The sequence below is a fragment of the Haemaphysalis longicornis genome, unplaced genomic scaffold, assembly GCF_048455015.1.
Source record: "Haemaphysalis longicornis isolate Haplotype H1 unplaced genomic scaffold, Haemaphysalis longicornis Haplotype H1 scaffold_10, whole genome shotgun sequence".
Classification (NCBI taxonomy): Eukaryota; Metazoa; Arthropoda; class Arachnida; order Ixodida; family Ixodidae; genus Haemaphysalis; species Haemaphysalis longicornis.
Genome location: NW_027526204.1, coordinates 84,316,344 through 84,332,461, shown reverse-complemented (window position 1 = coordinate 84,332,461; position 16,118 = coordinate 84,316,344). Strand labels below are relative to the sequence as shown.

Genomic DNA, 16,118 nt, shown 5'->3' with positions numbered 1-16,118 from the left:
CATCAGCGGTATGTACACGGCGCAACGAGGGACGGGACAGGGCTCGAACAAGAGGAGCCTCGCCCCTAAAAGAAATTGACGTATCTTGCACTAGTGCTGCAAAGCTTGAGAAACAGCAGAGATTGCCGTCCGTCTCCCTTCGTTAAAGTCCCGGCTCTTGCGTATTCATAATTATCTATTTCCGAACTTTCCGTCACAAGTGCTCCATGGCCGGCAGGCACGGATCGTTTTACAATGCGGTTCTATTCTATTTAATCTACACGTTTCTCCTTCTCACCGCAAGGAGGAGAGTAAATATTGCTCCGACGATGCAGATGCCATAAAATACGTATGCAAGAATGTACGAAAAGGGAAAAGCTTTTCATTGACGTCCTGCATACATTGTGTTCTGCAATAAAATGTCAATATTTCCAGCATTGAATTTTAGCTGAAAAGCATAAATTTACTCTTTCAGGAGAAGTGTGTCTTAAGTGAGTGTTCGTTTTTTCCGGTTTTCTCCTCACCTGTTCGCAGATCCACAGAACACGCGTGCTGTGGTGGTAAACGAGTCGAGCGTGCACATCTGCTGGCAGCGACCTCTGTACGGCAACGTATCTGGTTACGTGGTCAAGTACAAGGCGGTTTCTGAAAACGTCACTTCCTTTGTAAACGTCACGACGAGTGAAACGGACAAGTGCGTGCCCGTAAGTGGGCTGAGGCCATGGATGGACTACGAGTACCGATTGTACGCCTGGAACCGCCGTGAGGAAGGCATCGGGAGCCCCGTCGACCGCTTCGCCACCCGCATCGACTGTGAGTATTGGGCTTAAAGAGGAGTACACGTTTTTATACCAACGTTTTGTTGTATAAAAATTGCTGGCGTATATATCTGTTTGCTATTTTATAAGAAGTCTTAAATATCCATTCAATTAGTTTTTCACCCCGATTTCAAATCACTCATTCGTTCGCTCCCTCGCTCGCTCCCGCACTCACTCACTCACTCACTCACTCACTCACTCACTCACTCACTCACTCACTCACTCACTCACTCACTCACTCACTCACTCACTCACCTCACTCACTCACTCACTCACTCACTCACTCACTCACTCACTCACTCACTCACTCACTCACTCACTCACTCACTCACTCACTCACTCACTCACTCACTCACTCACTCACTCACTCGAAAAACACCCTAAAAATAATTAAATTAAAAAGATCATTAGCGGCAGTTGTTGTTTAGGCCGATGCTTAATCCGACAAAGTGCCATTATCCTTATTTTTGTTTGATTGTTTTCTTTTTTCTCGTGTGTCTTCATAATCTCGGCCAAAGCAGCGTAGGGGAAGTTGAGGTGTGCGCAATTATGCTCGGTCTGTGATGATATAAAGGCTCGTTTTATCAAGTGAGACTAACGACCACTGAAAACGACATCGGAAAAACAGTAGGATGCCGTACCAACTAGTCTACCTAGAAAGCTATCAAGACATTACAACATTGAGTTAATTTATACTTCACCCAACTGTACAACCGCTCATTTCTAGGCTTGGACAAACCAAAACTGTCCGCGTATCGTGTAAAACGTTAGACATAACAAATGTAAACGTTATTGTGGGTTATTCATCTTGACGCGGCCCAGAAAACTGAATTTAAACAGTTCGTCACTGTGGGCCTCAATGTTTTCTTTTGTTTATTTCAAATTGCAGACTGTCTTCTGGGTGTGTGCAAGCACGGCTCGTGCGAGACCATGGGCGAGCGTCCCGGCTACCGGTGCCTGTGCGAACCGGGCTTCTACGGCGACGCCTGCGAGCACTTCGACCCGTGCTCGCACAACCCGTGCAAGACGTTCGGCACGTGCGTCAACACGAGCCACGGCGAGTACCGCTGCGACTGCTTCACCGGTTTCTCGGGCCGAAACTGCTCCGACTTCGACCCCTGCCTGCTGAAGCCGTCGGCCTGCCTGCACGACGGCGTGTGCACGTCTAACGCGTCGCACACCTTCACCTGCCTCTGCGTGGACGGCTACTACGGCAAGACGTGCCACCAGTACGACCCCTGCTTCTCTTCACCCTGCATGCACGATGCCCGCTGCGTCAACGAGTCGGACGTGAAGTTCACCTGCCTCTGCCCGCCCGGATACGCAGGTCAGTTACGCAAACATAAAATCTACTTTGAACAGATACCTACGTTAGAGACGCTGTACTAGCCGCTGTTTGTCGTCCGCATTGCCATCCCCTGTGAGAAAGGCTTCAGCACAATCACATTTCTGTTAAAGTAAGCCCAATTTATGAAGCACACCAAGATGCGGAGGTGATGCATGGACCTAAAAATTATCTAAAGTGTGCGCCAGCTCCTGGAAGTCCACATCATTTGGGCTACGATTACGAGTCCTTCGACGGTACGAGCCAGCGTAAGCCCGCGTTCATACCCACCTGGCCGTTTCTCAAGACAGCGAAAACAAGCAGTCCCTTCGCTTTCCCAGGCCCATTCTTCGTTCATCAAGCACGGAAATCATATCCCAGTACCACCACGAACGACGGCAGTTCCCCCCCCCCACAACCCTTTCTGTCCCAAGCCGAGGCGAACACCTTTCGCCAACTTCAGAGAAACTCCTATCCCTACGGGACCTTTCTCTATATCATGTACACCAACCTCTACTGATCTTTAATGTTTGTACCGAACCTCGCAACCACGTGGTATGGGACCGTAAGAAAACCGCATCCCTTACCCCAAATTTCTCACCTAACCTACGAGCAATACGCGGGCCAGCTGGCCAGCTCCGAGCTTTCAGTCTAGCGTGGCCTGGTGGAGAGGGACTGGGCAGCTTGAACGGACCAGGGCTTCCCGGACCAGAGGAGGCCCCCACCTGGCGGGCGCCCAACCATCAGCGCCTGAAGCTTGACAAAATGGTTTACTCGTGCACTCATCAACTCACGACACAATGGAGTCGAATCTCAGTTGAATGTGTTGTGCAATAACAGCGTGTAAACACACAAAAATAGTATCTTGGACAACTGAACAATTACAGATATCTGGCCGAAGCGTTGATAAAAAAAAAGCAGAGGCTCTGTTAAAACATTCCAACACATCAAATATCCCACGATTACAGTTGTATCGAACGCAAATTTTGAGTGCGTTTCTCGACGTATTCTTTATTGCTTTAATTTTATATCTAATAACGACAATATGGAGCTTCAAATTATACAGGAAGCTGCGGAAATCACAACGAAAATCGGAAAGGGCTGTGAAAAAACTGCTCCTGAAACGCCATAATAAACCAGCATATAAAACGCCAGTGTGTATGTAATATGGCGCGCTTGGAACGACCAGTTTTGTTCCGTTGCGGAAATGTTTTTCTCTTTTAGGGAATTTGTGGGTGTAGTGTCGGCCAAAAAGGGAAAAGGGAATATTTAATAGATGCAGGGTACTTCAGGAGTCGTAGAGTAAACAGGGAAAATAATGTCACTAGAGCGGACCTCACGTCATTCATTACTTTGTTTTCTTCATAAAAAGTTCTCTTAAGACTTCGTTGGATTTAAGTTAAAATACTTGAAATTGTCTTCCCGCAAGTAACAAGCATCAAATACCGCTTCCAATACCTCTCATTGAACAGGAGGCAGCACAAAGGAGAGAATGCTGCATGAGAAACATCTAGTAAATAAAGGGCTGAAGCCTATTCGCATGTATTCGCAGCAGATAATGCAAAAAAGTACTGCGGGTGCTCCTGGGGGTTAGTGTTGTTAACAAAAGATGGCGCCAGCAGCTCTGAGCTAAAATTACCCAAATTACGAAATTATACAACAATGTCTTGTATTTTTTCATGCGGGCAGTTGAGATTTTAGCGTGCAACGTGAGCGTGCTGTTTGTTAGAACACGGGAAATGCGTAGTCAAATGTTACTGAGCGGCAGATGCAGTAGAATTTTGTTAACACTGACATCCTCGTTCTCTGAACGGCGACTGCGTAGGGAGGGCTACGTAAGGTAGTCATAGGTGGCGCTGGCTATCACTGGAAACTGAAGAGGAATCCACGTAAAGATTAAGACAATGCACGGAAATTTCCAAGGAATTCTTGCGAAGCCTGCGAGGAAAAGATTCTGAAAATATTCCTGGCCCTACAAAAGGGAACTTTTCTCCTCAGTTGAAAACATCCCTGTGGTCGACGTGGCTTTAAAACATCCTCTTTGTGTCAGATAGGAAAGTAGAAAGAGGGAAAGTCTTTAATGAAATTTGAAGGGGCGAACTCGCTGAATGGCATGGCGTTTGCGGGGTTACTTTAGACGCGTTTTAAAGAACGAGGATGGGAATGTGAACATCACCTGAAATTGTGACCGAAAAGAAAAAAATATAGATGTATACGTAGATACAAAGAACAGTCTCACAGATTTATAGTTGTACGTACGTATGCCGTCAGGCATGTTCAGTCCAAGTTCAACTGTCATTTCTAGTGGTAAACCACGTTGCTTCACTTGGTATGGGATGAGGCTACACAGTATTCTAACGAATTCACTTTTTTCACTTTAGGTTACATAACATTCATTGATATCTTCTCTACATGCAGTTTGTATACATCGCCTCAATCAGCAGCTAATATTTCATGCTTGGATTCATACCCATGATTCCGAGGGTAAGCCTCGGGTAAACGATTCCGAGGGTAAGCCTTACTCTCTGAGGCATAATAGATTATTCATCATGAAGTGAGGTTGTGTCAACTGAGGGATAGCATATGCTGGCAGCATTTGATGATGATGATGGTTGGATGTTTATGGCGCAAGGCCAACTAGGGCAAAGAGCGCCAAAACAATAGTCATATATGAGGGGTGAAACCTTAAACACTACGAACAGTCAGCAAAAAAAAGTAAAATCACAAAACGACAATGAGCATGGCTGGTGTATAGGGCAGGGAGTGATCACGCGTGGTATGAAATGAGGTCTAAAAATTGAACTTCTTCTAAATATTTAAAAACGCACTTGATAGAAAACATGGGATCATCAGAGAGGAAAAACGCTGGGTGTGGTGGGACGTGTAGTCTGTATAGCTGTGGGAAGTGTTTGCGTCGTGTTGTGTGAAGTGCCTTGCATGTGATTAGTATGTGCACCATGGATAGGGCATCTCCGCACCTGCTGCACTGGGGTCTAGAAGATCCCGTCAGCAGATACGAGTGCGTCGCATGGGTGTGCCCTGTCCGCAGCCTACCCAAGGCGACTTCCGTGTGTCTGTTGCGTGAGTCAGCTGTGTACCGTCCCAAGTGTGGCTTTATTACGTGTAGTTTGTTGTCTGTCTGTTCGTCCCAGTGTGTTTGCCATGTTCTCCGCAGGTGTTGTCTTATGTGTGGCTTGAGGTCTGTGTAGGGTACGGTTGTTATGTCTACAGTGTTCCTGAGTGCAGCAGCAGCAGCCCTCTCGCCTGCCAACTCATTCCCAGCGATCCCAGCGTGTCCTGGAACCCAGCAGAGGAGCAGCTGATGCTTCTTTGCATACACAGACATGATAGTGTTAAATACAAGATTAACTATGTGGTTTTTGGGGGGTGTATGCGATGACAGTGCGCGAACAACACTCAAGGAATCTGTGTAGATGATAGACTTTGGAATTTGATTTTCAAGTATGTGCCGCACAATCAGCAAAATCCCATACGCCTCTGCTGAAAAAATTGTCGTGTGGACGCTCACGGTTCGGGCTGCACAGAAATTCGGACCATGAGCAGCGCAGGAGACCATAGTGGAGGTTTTAGACGCGTCACTGTAAAATTCTGCAAGTGGGTATTTAAACTGCAGAGACAGAAAGTGCTGCAGTATTGCAGCCTGCGGTACCCGATTTTTGTCAAGTTTCATAAAAGAAAGGTCGCACGACACAGGACGAACTTGCCAAGGCGGTAAACTGTTTGAAAGGGATGACCTGTACACATCCAAAAACAAAGCACTGAGATCCGAGGCTCGCTCTTTCACTCTAAGTGAAAAGGGCAGAGGAACGGATGGGCGATTTACAAAGAGCAGAGATGTGGATGTGTCGTTAAAGACAGGATAAAAAGGATGATTATTCAGCGATGAAATTTTAAAAGCATAAAGCAAGTCCATGTATGTTCGTTGGTTCTCAAGGCTCCACTTATTACACTCAACATAAAGACTCTCAGCAGGGCTAGTGCGAAAAGCACCCGACGAAAGACGAAGGCCCAGGTGTAGAACTGGGTCAAGAATTCGCAAGGCTGTCTTAGTCGCCGACCCATACACCACACTGCCATAGTCCAAACGTGACCCAACCAAAGCAGTATACAAGCGAAGCAAGAGTTCTTTGTCGGAACCATAGGATTGGTGGAAGAGAACCTTAAGTATATTCATTGTTTTGAGACATTTATTTTTAAGTTCCTTGATGTGGGGAATGAATGTGAGTTTGTGATCAAACACCACACCTAAGAACTTGTGCTCCTTGTTCACAGGAAGCGACATGCCATTAAGAGTAATGTCTGGGTCCGGATGGACCCCGCCCTTCCTGGAGAACACAACGCAGGAGCTTTTTGCAGGATTCAATTTAAACCCATTCGTGTCTGCCCAGCCGGCAAGCTTCTTGACGCCGAGCTTGACTTGACGTTCGCAGATGGACATATTACATGATTTAAAAGATATCTGTACGTCATCTACATACATGGAGTAAGAAATTGTAGGCGGCAGTGCCTTCCCAAGGGAGTTCATTTTTACTATGAAGAGAGTGCAGCTTAGAACTCCGCCTTGCGGCACGCCATTTTCTTGCAGGTGTACCTTTGACAGTGCAGAACCAACTCTGACGCGAAAGGTCCTCTCAGACAAATAGCTAGCAAGGGTGTTAAACATATTACCAGAAACACCGAATGACTTCAGGTCAGTAAGGATCCCATAACGCCAAGCGGTGTCATAGGCCTTTTCTATGTCGAAAAACACAGTTAAACAGAACTGTTTATGAATGAAGGCATCCTTAATATATGACTCTAGTGCCACAAGTTGATCATTCGTGGATCGCCCCGCCCTGAAGCCTGCCTGGCAGCTCTCGAGAAGGCCGTTATACTCCAAAAAGTACACGAGCCTCCGGTTTATCATCTTCTCGAGAAGCTTACACAGGCAGCTGGTCAGGGCAATGGGTCGATAGCTAGCGGGAGAAGAGGGGTCCTTCCCTTCTTTCAAGAATGCTACAACTATGGCATCCCTCCAAGACTTTGGAATGTGCCCCGAAAGCCATATCTTGTTGAAAAGGTGAAGAAGTGTTACAAGAGTGTCTGTGTGTAAGTTCTGTATCATTGTATATGTAATGTTGTCTGGGCCTGGAGCTGAGGGTTTACACGTGCTCAGAGCACCCCTCAGCTCATGAAGCGTGAACTCGGAGTTATAAGAGGTGGCTGACCTGTCATTGTCATGTAAAGGTTTCTTTTCGGCCACGAGTTTGTGTTTCATGAAGGTGTTTGTGTAGTGTGCTGAACTAGAAACGTGTTGGAAGTGTTGTGCGAGTGTGTCAGCCTGGCCTTCGAGTGTGTCCCCTGTTGTACTGACCAGAGGCAGGCTGTGTGTTTGATGTCCCTTGAGTTTGCGTATTCGTGTCCATACTTTCTGTGTGTCTGTGTAGGAGTTAATTGATGTTATGAATGTACGCCAACTCTCTCGTTTTGCCTCACGGCGCACACGTTTTCCTAACGCCTTGGCCCGTTTGAACAAGAGGAGGTTACTCGACGTGGGGTACCGGCGAAGGATACCCCACGCCTTGTTCTGGGCCTCTCGCGCCCGCCTACAGTCCTCATTCCACCACGGCCTCCGCTGGTTGCGCGGGGCAACAGAGGCGTGGGGAATGGACTTTTCGGCGGCGTCGAGGATGTGCGCCGTGAGGAGTTGGGTAGCTTCTTCAACGTGTAGGTGTCCTATGGATGTGTGGTGTAGTTTGGATGTCTCTGTAAATGTGTTCCAGTTAGCTCGTGCTTCATTGAACCTATTATGGGAAGATGGACTGCTCGGGCCTTTACCTATATACGTTAATGAAGTGGGGAAATGGTCACTGCCATATGGGTCCGTGCCCACACCCCACTCGAGAAGAGGAAAGAGAACTGCGGAGCCAATAGCCAAGTCAAGACATGAGTATGTGTTGTGACCTATGTTATGGTATGTAGGCTGTTTATTGTTGAAAAGGCATGCTCCAGAGGATGTAAGAAACCTCTCTATCAGGCGACCTCGGGCATCCGTACGAGAAGAGCCCCAAAGAGAATTGTGAGCATTAAGGTCGCCTGTTAGAATGTATGGTTCGGGCAGCTGGTCAACCAGCGCCTCGAAGTCAGAACTCAAAAGTGTAACATCAGGAGGAATGTATATGGAGCATACCGTTATCAACCTATTAAATATTATTAAGCGTATTGCTACAGCCTCAAGGATAGTGTTCAAGGTGACAGGGTGGCATGCTAAGGATTTCCGGACGATTATGGCCACACCGCCAGAAGAGTGTGTGCAGCCATCCCTGTCTTTCCTGTATACCAGGTAACTATTCAAGAAATTTGATTGTTTAGAATTCAAATGTGTTTCCTGAACACACATTACACTTGGCTGATTGGTATGCAGAATCTCATACACGTCGTCAAGATTATTCAGAAGGCCTCTGCAGTTCCATTGAACAATATTTTCTCTTCCCATTATTTAGTGTGAGAGCTACTGGAGTGTGTATGTTTATGTGTCGTCTTTCGGGGCTGTGACTCTTGGATTGGGCTTTTTGGGCGGCCTATCGGTAGGCTTGGACGTCGGAGGCCGCTCCTTGCGCTGCGTTGCAGGCAAGAACGGCACGACGTCCATCTCGTCGTCCGATGTCCTGGGTGTGCCCGTGGAACCGGGCCCCCCGGACTTGGCCCCCCTTCGGGGGCCCTTCGTTTGACCCGCCACCGCCGGTGGTGTCGGAGGCACCAGAAGTGGCACGGGCGGTGCGGTGGCGGAGGGAGCCGGTGCGGGGCTCGTGGTGTCAATGGCACACTCCAACGCACTGGACGATGGGGAGGCACAGACGGGAGCGGCACCGGCCCCGACAGAAGAGGTTGCCACCACAACCGCTGCTGCCTGAGCAAGCGGCGTGGTGGCGGGTTGGGCTACCAGAGGCAACCCAGGGGGGGGCGGAGGCGGGACCAAGTCCGACTCTCGGTACTGGGTCCCCGCCGAAACAAGACGCCGCTCCGCCCCCCGGCGAGCTGCGTCGGCGTACCTGCCCAGAGGGAAGGAGGCGAACCTCTTCCGTGCCTCTGGGAAGGTGATGTTTTCGTTGACTTTCAAGGCAATGATCTGTTTTTCTTCTTTGAACTTTCCACAGCTCCTAGAATAGGCAGCGTGTGGTCCCTGGCAGTTGGCACAGGTGAAGTTCTCGGATTTACAATTGTCAGTTTGATGATCATGTGCTGCACATTTTGCGCACGTCAATTTACCACGACAAGACGTTGTGCCGTGCCCAAACCGCTGACACTTGAAACAGCGGCGCGGGTTCGGCACGTAGGGTCGGATTGGACATCTCAAGAAGCCTGCGTTGACCGACTCAGGAAGGTTAGAGCGGTCAAGTGTCAAGATTATGTGCTTGGTTGGAATTATTTCATCATTTCGGCGTATGGTGATTCGCCTCACTGCTGTCACGCCCTGCTCTCGGAGGCCCTCGAGCAGGTCTGCTTCAGTCTCATTCATTAGATCCCGATCAGAGATCACGCCCTGGCAGCTATTTAGGCTGCGATGGGGCGTGATCTTGATGTCAACATCTACCATGCGCGTTTGCTTGAGGAGGTTAGAGGATTGTTGCTTGCTTTCTACTTCTATCAAAACTTCTCCCGTTGTGAGTTTCTTAGCCTTATACGACTTTCCGATAAGGCTTTCAAGAAACTTGGAGATTAGAAACACAGATTGGGAAGTGATGGGCTTTGTCTTGTCAACAGATTCCATGATCAGAAACCGCGAGAAATTATCAGGCTTTGGGGGAGAGATCGATTGCAAAGGAGGAAAAGAAACTTCGAAGCGGCCCCTTTTCGGGGGCCGATCACGTCTGGGGGGGGGGGTTTAGAAAATACCATATGATACATTGAAAAGCAGGGAGACGGGGGTACTTTCTCCTTTGACCTTACCCTGGTAGTCAAAGAGGTCCCGGAGCTCCCTGCCTGGTAGACAGGCAGGGATCCCATCGGCCGGAGCTTGACCACGGCTCCGACGGCCACCGTTAGAGGTTTCTACCCTTCACCTTAAAAACACATCACCACGGTAGGACACAGCTTATGTTGGGGGGCTCGGGGTCCGCGGTATCGCCAGTACCGTCACCAAGATTGCTCAAGGTGCCCCGTGCGGGGGCTGGCAGCATTTGGTTACTCAATAACAATAAATTGTCATACGGACCCAGATGTGATGAAACGAAGGTTCCACGGGCCAAAGGAGGCCTGCATGCAATGCTTTTACAGATTACCGCTTCAACTGCGCGCATTAAGCGTCGCTTACTTAAGTGATGTTACTCCTCAACACAACGCCTGAATGTTTCGAGGACGAGGTTCGATGGTTTTGAGGGAGACTGCTGATGTTATACATCAAAGCCTGCAAGGTATGTGTACCATGCTGCAATCTTGAGACACTACCCTGCTTCAAATGCCGAGATTTCCATAGTTTACACACAATCACTATTATATTCCTTTTTGTTTTTTTTAACCCCATGTGAATGATGAGATAGTGTTTGCTCCTGGTATACATTTTCCGCGTTCTGTCTCGGAAAACGTGCCGTCTAGTGGCAACAAAAAGTAAAACTATTGATGTCACAAAAAGTTCTTTATGTGCCTCGCCAAACACGTTAACAACGAGCGCATCGAGAAAGAATAAATTGCATCGGAATTCCATACCACGGCTCGTCATGATTCTACCTTAGCAACACGGGGTCCTCTAGTACTATGTTTCGGCGCCCCCTGAGGTGAGGGCGCGGAAGAAACACACCCTCTTCAGAGACTAATATGTTGCCTGTGTGTGACAAGAGTGTTCCGCACTCGAAAAAAAAAAACGGTTGCAGAGTTCTGGACTCGCATTCCTTTTCCTGTGCCACCTACGCTGAAACCGAAATTCCTTCTGTCCTGTGCGCATGTCCACGTGGTGGAGAGGTAGAAATTCCAAGCGAATGGAGTGTTTGCAAAGCCTTTCGTGTGGATGCGCTCCCTTCTGCACCGGCTCATGGTCCACTTCAGCTTCTGCGCTCCAAGTAAAAGCGCGAAGTATTGGGCGAGGCTTTTAGCGTCACATCCGGCCTCACAAGAGCTTTACGTCGGCAAACAGCGGAAGGGCGATGTCTCTGTTTGGTCAACCAACTGTGTCGCAAGAAGTGGGCGTGTACCGAAAGAAGAGACAAATAGTTGCTTCTCGGCTGCATGGTTTTCCTCGATATGTTGTGCGACTAAAAGCTTTTTGGCGTGTATTTTCCAACTACACTTCCACCGTTGTGGATAGTAGTCAATTTCACGTTCGTGGGTAAAAACTACCGCAAGTCTGGTGAGGGGTTACAGTCTGTATTCGGGTATTCAAAAAGGTTCAGGCTATCTACATGATTCGTCACATGCAACAATTCACATTGATGGTAAAGAAAAGCGCATGATTACAATTGACGCAAGAAATAAGTGTTTCTTAGCTCGTTATGCCGACCAGAATTCTTTCAGGAAGGCTAAACCTAGGGTGGTATAAAAATCAGATGTGCAAAATATTTTCGCACGGCTATTCTTTATCGACATACACACTGTGTTCATTGTAGAGTTTAGAAGGCTCTTTTTCCGTTTTCCAAAGACACGGAAGCTATCAGCCGCAACTGTGAAGCAGTTACGTTTCGCGCCAGAATACACAAAAGTTACTAAAGCTCAGAAAAGTAATTTTGTGTTGTTTGCATTAGTGTTGACTCATTGATATGCGCAAAATACCACTGTTGTGCTACAAAAATACAATGATGGATCGTCTAGGTTGACCACCCACACGGATGTCTTTTGGAAAATGCAATCAGTGCTCTAAGTCATTAAATCTTGGTTACATCACTTTTGCTCAAACTTTCCGCCACATTGATAAATCACTATGAAGTGTGCCTCTCAACAAAAAGAACAATTTTTATTGTTACGTGGAATTGGCGGTGGCATTTGCGAAGCGGGAACGCAAAATTATAGCGAGAGAAATCTTGTAGTTATAGTATAACTTAACGATTGAAACCTTTTGATGTTCAGTTGCACAACACCATATCATCCTGATGCATATTACTTATCTCGTCGTCCTTAAAGCAATATCTGCTGGAAGAAACATGGAACTTTAATAAGTGCGTGAACACTAGTATAGTCATTCATAAGGCAATATGTCCGTGCACTGCAACCTATCGCGGTGTCACAACCCCCCACAGTAGCACACGCTCGCAAAGCTTTATTCCTCACACGTACATTTGACAACGCTTTGCAAAAGGACTCACAAACTGAACTGTCGTATTATTGCGATTATAAATACCCTCCAATCTTAAGCACCGTCTTCTACTTTCGGCGAAAAAAATTGTAAAAAAATTGGGCCCATCTCCCCGCGAGGGAACTCGAGTAAATGCGTCGCATAGGGGGTGGGTGTATTGCGTTAACGTTTAGTGTTTGGGGAGTTGGTGGCAGTGAATGCGTTGTATCAGCAGCTTCTTGACGTAGTTTGAATGAGTCAAGGATAAAAGGCGCGTTCGTAGCCTCCCATTCTGTGTCGGCTTTGTGGCGCAGTGGGTAGAGCACCATGTACATTGCGTTCCGCCCGCAGGGTCGAGGGATCAAAACCAGGCGCCGGATAGTATTTTTTTATATAGTGTAGGGGGAGGGGTGCGGACTACGACTACGGACGTCAACGCGGGTGACATCGTGAGTTACTGAAAAGATCTGCATTTAAAAGTTTGCACTCAAATCTAAGCACTCCCTTTTCTAAGCAAGCATCACAAGGTGGATTTCAGGCGCGTGGCAGCTGGCCCGAGTTGACGTTGGGACAAGTAGTTGATGAAGTTTTCTATTACAAACCCCTTCATGGCATAGAAGACGGCCTCCTGGGGGATACTGAGACAGGCGGCCTAAGCGGCACAACGGACTCGAATGGTAGTGAGAGTGACTGAGTCTCACGTAAGCGGTACGTTCACACTCTGTACCTACTTCTGTTTTGAACGTGCGCCAAATAAAAGTGTTCCTGGCGCCTGCCTACGTTCGCGAAAAGAAGTTGCGGTGGTGTTGGTAATTTCGGTCGTACCACTCTAAGCACACCCCTCACTTTATACATCGCGTTCACGGAAAAACGTGGGTGCTTAGAATCGAGTAAATACGGTATGTTAGTCAGTAAACAAGTTGAATGAAGCGATGAATGACACAGCAACTTGTGGCCAAACTTTAGGATGGTCGACTATAAAAAATTAAAAGCCCCTTTTTTAAGAGAAAGATGGTTAAAACGCGAAACTGCTACAAGCGTGTCGGAATAGCACAATAGGGTAGACGTCGGCTTCACAGCGCGAGGGTCCCAGGTTTGATTCCAACCACAGGAAGCGTTTTTTTTTTCTCGAAGCTCTGGTTTAAGTTAACTTTCCTGCAGCGCGTTTTGGCGTAACGATGGATGGCACCAGTGGAGCATAGAAAGCTTCCTTTTAAAATCTGTGCACATACTCGAAACAAAGCGCATTCTTAAATACACACCGAGTAGCACGCACCCCCAGAGTTGCGTTAAAGAGCGCTCTATGAGCACCTGCTTGGACGGAGTCTGTTTTCCACATATCAAGGAGAGCAAGCAAGATGTTGTTGGACACACTTATTGACCCAAATGAACCAATTCAGACTTTTTTGTGCCCCTGGAATGAATTTACACCAAATATTGCTATATTGTTTTTAGATTTCTCCCGTCCGTATCAGCCGTAAAGGGAGCAGTTTTAAGGCTCCAATGGAGACACCTCGTGGAGGGAATTAAGGCTAAGCTTGATTCTATGCCAGATTGCATAATTCTGCTGCTTTCGTTGTTCCTCTGTTACCCATTTGTCCATGTCTAGTTAAAACTACCTTGTGGCAACTAGTTTATCTTCAACAAATAAGTTCTCCATAATTCACACTTTCTCCACTTTTCTCATTTCCTCTGTACTCAGCTGGTCAAAGTTTTGATTTTAGAGGCGCTTCTTCGTACTTTATGTTTGGTGCTAAGAGCATTCACTGATGGCATATATGGCACTGGTTACAGGTACTGCCTCGCCTACGTAGCAGCAATATTCGTACGCAACATAACTCCCGCTGAGCAGAAGTTATACGAATGTCATAGTGTTGATGCAGTGTTGCAAGTTAAAGGTGTTGACGATGTCACAGGTCAAACTTTACGTGGCAGGTTATAATTTTGTGCAAAACTGGGTTCTTTATAAAAAATGTACTCACTGCCTCCTTCAAAAAGATCAAAAGAAATTAACATAATTATGATTTTTTTAAACTATCATTGCAAAACAATGCCCTGCAGCTTAAAGCACACGAGCTAACCCAGAGCGCCGTCGCTAACTATCCATGATTTTTTTTTTGATAAAATACGAGATATATCTACGAAATAACATCAAGAATGAACAACCATTTCAGTCTATTGCAGTCTGTGTTTGGGTGTCTCTGCTTTTATAAAAAAACTCGTTGTTATACGCAATTTTCAGGAAAACATCTACAAAAACTCGTAGTATGTGCTAAAATATGAAAACCTTCGCCCAAAAGAAATTTAGAAAATTTTAGCTTGAAAGGCTCCACTCGCATGCGTCTTCTAAGACCAGAACAGCATGCCTCCAACTATGCTCTTAAAACAGACACAATAAACAATAAAGGAAAAGGTTTGTATAATGAAAACAAATAACAAATGTTGCACTTTGGCCGAATTATCCCAGCTATGATGCTTTATTCTAATATGGTGACCGATTATTTTAAACTAGCCCCCATCAGCTTTTCTAGGATATATTACGCTGTGATACAAGTTTTGATTTTTAGCTCACTGGGTTGGGCCCGGGGGTTGTAAACATATGAGTTCACAAGAAAACGCAGGAAAAAAGGTGGCTTGTTTGAATTTTTAAAGGCTGAGAGCAAACTCTCTCTTTGTTATGCGTATATCTTATCTTGGCGCGCGTTTTCTTCAGGACGGCAAAAACGGACCGACCGAAAAAAAATGGCCGGATATCCTGTACAATATCCGGCATTTCTCTAAATTATTTATGGAGGAGCCGCAGGTGTAAATCTGGCTCCGAGGTTCTGTGAACGAACTGAGCACGCCTCTGAATGATCAACGAACTTTATCACTTGCGTGTCGGTATCCTGAAGCGGCTACCTTAGAGCAAACTTTGATTACATTTCTGTTGTGCTTCAATTAAGAATCGTTGTGAGGAAAGACAAAATGATACGTTATGGTAGCAGCCCCATGGCTTGCAGTTAAGGGTATTCTCCAGTTGCACCCGCTCAAGGGGAAAGTATCTCACACATCTCGGAGTGCAAAATATTGGTGCCGAAATTATAAGTAGACGTAACCGGAATGTACCCCAGGGAAGATTGCTGTACGCGTAGTGCACGCTGCCACATGTATTGTAATTTCCCCCAACACCGCACACTTCTGTCGTTGCACGCTCGTTAGAAATATTGTAGAAATCCATTTGCTCATCAGCAATAGTTGCAGAAAAAATAACGTCTGAGATGAATGATTGATTATTAGGTATAACGCGCCGACGCTACAGAGACGATGAGGCGTGCCGTAGTGGATGACTTCGATTAATTTTGAATTGGTTTGATTCAATGTAGGGTTTAACGCGCCGACGCAACGCAGGCGATGAGGCGCGCCGTAGTGGAGGGCTCCAGACTGATTTAGGCCACCTGGGGATTTTCAACGTGCACCGAAATCTCAAACACACAACCGTTTTTCGCTTTTGCCTCCATCAGAAAAGCGGCCGCTGCACGAAAATCGAACGAACGTCCTTGGGCTCAGCAGCACGACGCCTTAGCCACTTAGCTAGCGCGGCGCGGACGCAAAACAAACGGCGAGGGGAAGCGAATTTGTAATTTATGCATGAGGGGACTTGCACGGTACGCACTGGAGGCAGGCATACATTACATTATTGCAGGTGCAGGTGCAGGTCTCAGAGGTTCGGTACTTTCCCTTGGCCCTGTCGTAG

General features: G+C 46.9%; 1 protein-coding gene across 1 annotated transcript in view; it reads left to right on the top strand.

Moving 5' to 3' along the window:
* The window catches only part of LOC144158861 (uncharacterized), a gene marked incomplete at its 5' end in the record, with an annotated part of 86,857 nt that overhangs the window by 43,958 nt on the left and 26,781 nt on the right, over positions 1-16,118 (top strand). Inside the window, 2 exon segments of the mRNA XM_077690033.1 lie at positions 514-792; positions 1,687-2,124. Of these exon segments, the coding sequence (XP_077546159.1) occupies positions 514-792; positions 1,687-2,124 (717 nt within the window).